The 9629-nt window shown below is 39.5% G+C and overlaps 1 protein-coding gene across 1 annotated transcript; it reads right to left on the reverse strand.

Moving 5' to 3' along the window:
• Window positions 1–4714: 4714 nt before the first annotated feature.
• Window positions 4715–7762, reverse strand: LOC124635163 (galectin-8-like). Its single transcript, XM_047170968.1, has 7 exons — window positions 7708–7762; window positions 7410–7498; window positions 6563–6770; window positions 6105–6233; window positions 5769–5866; window positions 5370–5559; window positions 4715–4903 (listed from the first exon to the last, which is right to left on the reverse strand). Exons 1-7 carry the CDS (start codon window positions 7726–7728, stop codon window positions 4793–4795), a joined length of 846 nt encoding a protein of 281 aa, XP_047026924.1. The 5' UTR covers window positions 7729–7762; the 3' UTR covers window positions 4715–4792.
• Window positions 7763–9629: the final 1867 nt, after the last annotated feature.

The raw sequence follows: 9629 nt of genomic DNA on the forward strand, positions 1-9629 counted from the left end.
GGACACTCATTTGACAGAGACACCAAGCACTTGGTGGCTAAATAAGGAGCTGAAGAAGTCCCGTAAGTCACTGTGTTTAGTGTGTACTTCTTCAACGGATCTGAATCATTGAATCTAAAAAGAATCTGTTGTAAGGGGCGTTGCGATGGCTCGACTAACACAGCTCTATAGAATTTCTCAATGTCGCCTGTGATAACAAACAGATGTTGTCTGAATCTCAAAAGAATAGACAGTAAATCTTCCTGGACTGTCGGACCTACCATCTGGATGTCATTGAAGGACTTGCCCGAGGTGCTAGAGGCTGAAGCGTCGTAAACTACACGAAGTTTCGTAGTTGTACTGGACTCGCGAACAACACTGTGATGAGGCACAAAATAATTATGTGTATCTGCCCTGTCTGTGTTTGACTCTGTCATATGATTGAGGTCAATGTATTCTTGCATGAACTGTAAATATCTGTGTTTATATGTTGGGTCTCGCTCAAACCTGCGCTCGAGGGAAAGAAAGCGACGCTTGGCCAGCGCGTAAGAGTCACCTAAGCACTCGGGTGAGTCCTTCAAAGGTATGGTGACCACAAACTGTCCATTTGTATCACGACGTGTGGTTTCTTGAAAAAGTTTTTCACAGGCCAGTTCTTCTGAAGAAAAACAGTTCCCAGTGGATACAGTGTCGAGTTCCCAGAAACGCGTCAGTTGATCAGACTCCTCATGTGTAAGAAAGTGGCAATAAGAGGGTTGTGTACGTCGTGGAGACTGAGTGACACAGCCCGAAATGAGCCAACCTAATTTTGATGACTGTAATCTAGGTTGATGTTTACCTAAATTAATTGTATCGGAACCTAAGACGTCCCAAAATACCTCAGCGCCTACAAGAATGTTAATAGCTGAAGGTACATTAAATGAAGGATCTGCTAATTGAATACCAGGCGGAATGGTTATGTATGTTTTATCCACGTAAGTGCCTGGCATTGATTGTGTGATAGTAGGTAAGACAAAACAGCTTACCGTCGCCTGATAACCACCATAACAAGATTGCAACCGAAGACAACAACTTTCTGTGGTACTAGATACCTGTCCGTTAATACCTGTGACGGTGGAGTTAGTGCTGTGAGTCACCAGACCAAGCCTTCCACAGAGCTCTCGGGTAACAAAATTGGAGGTGCTGCCATTGTCCAATAGGAGTCTGGCAGTATGAAGATCTCCATTAACGTCTGCCACTTTAGCCAATGCTGTGGAAAGTAAAATTTGATTTTTATAATCGTTCAGTGAGGGCAATACGACATTTGTTGACAGTGCTACATTGTTCCCTGACTGATGCTCATTTGGTGACTCCCTATGTAAGAGGGTGTTGTGCTTGGACTTACAATATTTGCAATGTGATAATTTGCAACGCTTTATTGTATGACCAGGTCGAAGGCAGTTCATACAAACATTGCTTTCCGATGCCTTTTTTATACGAGCTTCAATATTTAGGTCCCTGAATGACTGACAGCTAAATAAAAAGTGATTCTGAGAACACATAGGGCATTTGATACTCTCAGAACTGTGGATAGGTTTTGATTTGCTTGTAGTTAGATAATCTTTAGATTTATTATGTTCATTTGTATTTTTTGTAAATGTTATGTTTGTTAATGATGTGTTGTTATTATGACTCAGAGATTCAAGTAAGTCGGCTCTGTTAGAAATAAATTTTAAGAATTGTTTTAAGTGTGGAAATGTGTCTAAATCATTTTTAAATTTCTCCCATTCACGAATAGTCACCGAATCTAATTTCTTAGACATCATGTAAATAATTAATATGTCCCAATGTTGTGTTGGATGTCCAAGTGTTTCGAGAGCTCGGAGGTTTTTGTTTGTGACGTCAACCATGTTACGTAATGCACTAGATGATTCCTGTCGAATGGGTTCAAAGTTAAATAATGACTGTAGATGATTATTAACAAGAAGATTCTCGTTATTGTACCTTTCAGTTAATATTTGCCAAGCTATATTGTAATTATCGGCTTTAAATTCAATGCTTTTAATAACTAGATGCACTATCGATTAAAGCTGCACGAAGGTAGTGGAACTTGTTAATATCCTGTATGCTACTATTATTATGAATAAGGGAAATGTACGTATCTCGGAATTCAAGCCAGTGTTGATAGTCCCCGTTGAAGTGAGGCAAGTCTATCTTGGGCAGTCGAACGAAGTCGTGCTTGCAGCCAGAGCCGTGCTGCGCGAGATTATCAGTTGAAGAAGCAGAGACGAGCGCGGGCGAGGAGGAACGCGCGGGGGCGAGGCATGCTCTCGCGCGCGCCACCGACGCATGGTACTGCGTCTCGAACTGCTCCCTCTCGGCATACATATCGTCCGTGTTCTCGGACAGCAATTCCAACTCAGTCTGTAACACGTCGAATTCCTTATATAGCGTTTCCATTAACGACAAACGATTTTGTAATTCGACCTCTTGGAAATGGTCTAAGTCTGTATTATTAGGTAGTAACCTTAAAAAGTTATTGAAATGAGTAAGCTTAGCTTTAAAGCTACCACGCTTCTTAACTAAGTCCTTTAACTTTGCATCAGCCATAATGGTAGGCAAGGAAAGACAAGGCAAAGGGCTACACTTAAATAAGCCAACGAGTGAAGAAAAACATTAAAACATAAGCAGCTACAATGTATTAGAATCTGTATGGAAAGTTACCGTCGAACAGATGTTATAACGCTGATGAGCCACTGCAACCGGTTTAGATAAGCAAAAAAAATGGTACTAATGACTTTGTTTACGTTTAAAACTGCATCGGAGCAATAAGCGTACAATGAAGATCGTATGTGTGTATGCTATGGCGATAAAACTAGATGATTTTTGTAAACTTGATGAATGCAATTAAATTTGAATGAAGCTATAACCAGGCCCGCCGCTAGCTGTTTGTTCGCCCGCGTGCAAAACTGATTATGCCGCCCTACGACTACATACGTTTTGACAAAAAATATATAAGGGGGGGGGGGGGAGCGGATCCAGGGGGTCCGGACCCCCCGCGCCAATTCATATCCATCTTACTTGTCCAACAGACATGCACCGCTCTGATTGCAGAAAACCCACCTACTTTTGGATAAATAACTATTGCAATACATAACATACATTACACATAACTTTTTATTTACTTGAAATGTTCAGAGTAACCTAAGCAGTCCTGGGTTAGCCCATAAGCAAACTAAGCAATTGCTTAGGGCATCAATGCAGTGCAATCATTACCCAAGTGTATTACCCCTATGTATTGAAAGATTGTGATTAACTTAAACTAACGCACTTAAATATCTATAACAATGTTTAAAGTCAGTAAAATATGTTATTTGGTGGGTTTCCCGTTGAAAACTTATAAGGCACATGTCATATGTAAGGAAGCGCGAGCGGAGCTAGCGCGAAAATTTTTTAGTCTATGGACACAAAACAAATAAAAACCACTGTAAATTAACAAAGCAAAGTCAAAAAGTAAGATATGCACAGAAGTGAAGTGCAAAAGCCGCGAGCGAAGCGAGCGCGATTTTTTCCTTAGAGTTTTCATGAAGTAAACATATTATCATAAAAAGCCATAACGGACGTGCGCGAAAAATGTTTTTTTTGGAATTGAATGCCTCAACAATTAAACAAAGACAAAATGCGACATCTGACATGGAGCCGCGAGCGCAGCGAGCGCGAATTTTTTTGGGGATGCAAAGGGTGAAACAGTCAAAATTGACCAAAGCTAGGGCGGCTTTTTCTGAAATTTTATTGGTTTAATTTTGCCGCCCCCTAAATAGCATTTGCCCCACGCTACGCCACTGGTTGATCTTAAATCGTTTTTAATAATCTTTAATTTTGAAAATGTCCTTTCAACAGATGTACCTAACTGAAACCGGCAGTGTAAGTAATATTCTTAGCGCTATTGCTGTGTTCGGAAATATTGAAATCAAATCATTAGTAAAAAGATATTGTATTTTTTAAATATTACGTGATAACTCGCTAGATTTGCCGCCCCCTAGGACGTGCCGCCCGCGTGCTGTGCACGCACTGCACGCCCGCTTACGGCGGGCCTGGCTATAACATATATGAAGAGATCAACTATGACTGATCCGTAGTATAGCACTATTTTAAATTCTTGGAAATAAGGTAATAAAAAGACAGGAATTAAGGAGATCGGAACGGACTCACTCAGAATTATGTTCCTCCCTGGATAGACTGTCTTCTGCGTGTCCACTAACACGTGGAGGCGATCGTATGAGCGGGCAGTCCAAAGTCCACGGGCGGCGTGGCACAGCAAAGACGGCAAATAACTTCTTTGTAGAACCACTGGCGAGGTTCTTCGAAGGACCACTGTTGGGGTGTCAAGCTCCAGGTTTGCTGCTGGTGTTCTCAACTAAATAAAACCCCTATTTTCGATATAAAGAACTGTAATATTTACAAAGGAGTATAGCCGATAGGTATGTGCGCACACTAATGGTCGGTGAGCGAGAGTGGTCGGGGTCCGGCCGCGGCGTATGTTCGCTGGCCTAGCGTAGGTGGGGCGTGTGATGACGCACGATGACGCGGTGTCTCAGCCGGCGCGATGTGAAGGTCCGGAACACAATGTGATTATTGAAGTATTGAACGATAATATACAATGTGAACGACTACTGTGGTATTATTTCATATCCTGACAAGATGCAAGTGTAACAAAGATTCTAACCACTTCTGGTACTCCGTTATACATATTACATATATAAAAAGCTGTTTATTTCTCGAAAAATACAGTTTTATACAAATCTTAAACATAAATAGAAAAGGTTTTACAGTTTTATAAGCTGATCAGTTTTATATTGACGTCGCCGTACACAGCCAGGTGATCGATGTGCACGAACCCGATGCGATGAACAAACTCGCAGAAGTGCTGCCCGTTGATGGCCACCTGTATATAAACAAAATACAAAAACAATAATAATTATATTTTAAAACAAGGTGCTAAATTACTTCTTACATATACTTTAATAATTCACTTTATTAAAATGTAAGAGCAGTGTTGTTCGGGACGCAGGTGCAGGACTGTTCGAAAGAGTTACCGCGACCCTGGGACATAAAATGTTTAAGAAGGAACATGATGGGTTTTAGTGAGTAAGAGTCTAACACTCCCTCACGCTGCTAACTCACAACGGGAAGAGTCATTTATTTGATAATTTCCCATCAAAAGAAAAAAGTAGTGTCGTTGAATACCCTGCATCCTTGCATCAAGAGTCGGCGGAGCATGTATTCTTCCATAATTCTCTATCCAACGTCAACTCAGTAACAACCTTTCTACAGTTTCACACAGTCCATCGCTCGCCCTCTTCGACTGATCAAATTCACTAAAGAATGTTCCAGATGAGATTCCGTCTTACCCTAAAAGATTCTTCATCAGACGCGATCAGCATATCGAAGTTATCTCCTCTGCAGAGGGGCATACCCCCGCTCCTCTCTTCTTCCCCCCAAACTCCAGCACTGAAGGTGTTGCGAATTATCTCCATCTCGTCGAATCTAGGGCTGATGTGGAATGCGACGTCAGCACCGCTTTGGAGATCTATCCAGAATCTGTAAAGTTTTCATCTTGAAAAATCTGACGTTGTAGATGACTTCATTTAATTACTTTTCTATTGTGGTTGTAACTATCAGGACATAATATTACTGGAAAATATACCTACAGAAAGTGGCCAGTGGCCGCAACTGATGTTAAAATAAGACGCACATTTTACTATTTGCTAGTTGTAGTTTCAAACTGATCTGATTATGAGAAGACGTACCTGTGAGCATCATGTGGTATGCTTCCCTGTATCCTGATCTTGCTGCTACTGCATATGCCACCGGGTATTTTATGCACGCACTGCACATTCTGGCCATACTGAAATTATGATTAATACATTTGTACCTATACTTGAATATTTGTTGATGAACAAAAATGTGTGCGTCGACATGCGGCGCAACTCTATTGCTACAAAGATTACGGTGTTTAACGAACATTTTAGATATGTTGCCAGTAGTAATTTGGTACTGATTGCTAGATTAAACCTGAAGAAATATTTCTTTGGTAGACTGTGTAATCTCGCTTTAAGAGAAATGGATGTACATATAAAACTCACGGGATCTTGGGACGGTGCGTCAATATTGCACTTTATAATTTTGACGTCGCCAAAGACGACCAGGTGAGTGATGCGATCGTACTCGATGCGATGAATATACTCGCAGAAGTGCTGCCCGTTGATGGACACCTGTAGACAAGTAAGAAAACTGGTGATCAAAGTAATAATTCATTAAGTGATGGCGGCACGATTTGGATGCCTACAAGCGTGACTGCTGTCAGTACTCGATGAATCGAGAGGTGCGGAGATAGAGTAAGATGCTATTTTCGCAGCGGTGGGACAGTTTAATTAGGAAAAAAAATTGAGATTGTAAATTATCACTTTGTGTGTATTCTTCTTTCTGTGCTTTCATTCCTGAAGGTTGACCAACTTTTTTGTACCTAAAAATCTCATTTAAAATAAAGATTCATTAGACTAACATACTGTAAGTAGAAGTTCCAGATGGAATTCTTTGTTACCTTCCAACATCGTATGTCACACTCTATCAGCATGTCGAAGTCTTCTCCTCTAGACAGGGGAATACCACCAGTCCTCTCTTCCTCCCCCCACTCTTCGTCAATCAGGGTGTTGCGGACCACTGCCATGTGGTCGAATCTTGGGTTCAGGTGGAATGCCACGTCGACGTTGGTACTCATGCTAAGACCGCATTGGAAATCTATCCAGAATCTGTAAAGATTTCATGAAGAATTTAGGGTGGGTATTAAAGGTTAGCTACTTAATAAAAAAAGCTAACAAGTTTGTAAGTTTGAACGCTCTTAGGATTTATTGGTATGAAAAGACGTTTCAATGTTAAATAGCCCATTTAACGAGGGAGACTATTGGCTATTTTAATCCGGGTACACTAAATACTTTCCCTGCGTCAAATTCGAGTTTGGATTAAGACGAGTCATGGAATGGAGGTTATTGGGACCCTGATTTTAAGCTGCTTCTATCTAAGTATTTAATTACCTAAATAATTTATTTATAGCTTCTTTTGGGACATGACAGTATTTTCTTTGTTTTTCGCATATTGTTTTTTTGTTCCACTTTTGCGTGTCCATTTGCCTGGTGGCAAAGGACTACTCTAATGTCATCGCCCCACCTTTTTTGTGGTCTATCTCTCTTTCTCTTTCCATCTCTTGGCATCTCTTTACTCCATTCATCTTTTCCCCTGATCATGTGTCCTGCCCATTTCCACTTTTGTCTTCTTATTTTCAAAGTTATGTCCTGCCCTATCTTAGTATGCCATGTATCTAACTCTTTGAAATCATGTAAAAAATAAGTTTATTACAATTAGTAAGACTGATCTGAGATGAGAAGACGTACCTGTGAGCATCACGTGGTATGCTTCCTTGTATCCTGATCTTGCTGCCATCGGTTATATCAACGGCTATTTTGTGCACGCATGGCAGATCCTGGTGAAACAGAAGTTTTGATTAATAGGCACACTTGTAAACTGGAACTATGTAAGGAGGAGTTAGAAGTGTTACTCGCCAAAATGGCCATCTATCGTCTGTAGGGAAATAAGATAAATGATTGTATAGTAGATTAAAATAATAGATCTATTAGTGTCGTCTTGTACATTTGTTTATACTTTAATCAAAAAAGTATGAAAAAAACTCACAGGGTCGTAAACCGATATCATTGTGTCTTGTCGTTTCGCTGCGATCCCTCCAAAACTGCAACCAAAACGTTGTAAATATGAGAATAATGTCAAGCACGAATATTGTATTAATAATTAAAAACAAGTGCACTGGAACTTACCTCAGTACTCATTAAAATTATATTTTTTCCCACTTGTATTTATATACTTAGGCGTTTTCCTTATTTTTGTATAGAATTGATAATTTGAGGTCAATACCTCAAAGCAGCGGGAAAGCCGAACATAAAATGGTTGGCTGATAAACTTTTATTGCAACATATATAATAATATTATTTCAAGTTACAAATTGAAATAAATTGCGTCGTCAAAAATTAATTTGTGATGTTATTGTCGCTAGTGATAAGACCAAGCTTCTGATGATAACTTCAGTAAGTGAAATATGTGAAAAACAATTTACACATATTGGTTTCTGACATTGAAATAAAACTTTGACGAAATTCGTAAAAGTAGTTTTATTAAAAAAATACAAATAGGCATGTATTTGAATCTCTCGTTCTCATATAAAAGAAATCTCCTCCTTTTCTCAACTTTGTGGGGGTCGGCCTCCAGTCTAATCGGTTGTAGCTGAGTACCAGTATTTTATAGAATAGATTTATAGATAGAATTTGTAAGAAAAGACCTATCTGCCTATCTGACCTCTTTAATCCAGTTATCTGGTCAACCCAATATCCCTAGGTATAAAAAAATATCTCTGGTTGTCAGACTTGCTGGTTTCGATTTTTTGTTCCATATAAAACAGATCGACTAAAATTGTACAAACGTTGTTAAAATCTTTTAAGAGATTGTTTCTATAATCGAGCGACGAGGGGAGGGAGAGTCGGAATTAATGATTGTAAATGTTAATTTAATTAGTGCGAGTGAATTCAACGATTAGTGAAAGAGCCGGAATGTAGCCGCCAAGCTGTTGAGTTAGTATTACAGGAAAGTTCTGCTATTTGTTTTATAAGAAAAGCACGCTAAAGGAAATTATTATTTGGAGTGATTTTATTGTTTACTAGCTGGTTCAGTGGTTCTACGCTGAGGCACATAACATAACATTCGTACCAGTTGTGGGATCGATTCCTGGTCATTAAATATTTTGGCCAGCAGTGATTGCATACCTACTGCAAACTCGGTTGATAGTTTGTTTGGTTCGTAAATCATTATAAAGAAGGCTGGTAGTACGCACACTACAAAGATCAGGTATTTAGCCGATATCAGACCAACCAATTTTCAATTGAAAACTTTGATCAATCGAAAATTTTCTTTAGAAAACAAATTGCCAATCATCGCCCAACTAGGCTGAAAATGTGTGGGACATTTGCAGCCTAGTTGGTGAGGTTTAGGTGAATTGGAAACCGGTTAAAATCGTGCTCAAAGATCCCTTACATAGTTACATACATACAGCCCAAGCTTATAAAAGAGTGTTAAAATCACCAAGCTGCCTACTGATAATGTAACTATTTAGTAACAAGTATGTAGCAGGCATAATAGTGTGAGTACATTATGTAGAAGTAGGCTTACGATTCGTGAACGAAAAAGTTAGTAATGAGACTACGGCGTAGGCCCTACGTGACTACGTCGCTGTCTGCGTAGCAAACTGTATTTTGTATTGATAAAGTAAAGTAAAGAAGGCTTCGGATCGCTTCGTATTCGCGTTGATTCGCCTACGTACGTAGGACGCACCATTAGGATTCGTTAATGTAATTGCTTTCGCAATCTAAGGAAATTTATTTGAAAATATCAATCTTCTAGAAAATGTATGAAATGCACACACACACTGTGCCGAAAAAATATATTTTTTTGTTTTTAGGCTGGATCGATTCCAACGGGAATTACAGCTAACAGGAAAAACTACAAATATTTCAATGTGTACAGATAAATCATACTATACTAGCGGTCGC

This window comes from Helicoverpa zea, chromosome 12 (assembly GCF_022581195.2).
Source record: "Helicoverpa zea isolate HzStark_Cry1AcR chromosome 12, ilHelZeax1.1, whole genome shotgun sequence".
Lineage (NCBI taxonomy): Eukaryota > Metazoa > Arthropoda > Insecta > Lepidoptera > Noctuidae > Helicoverpa > Helicoverpa zea.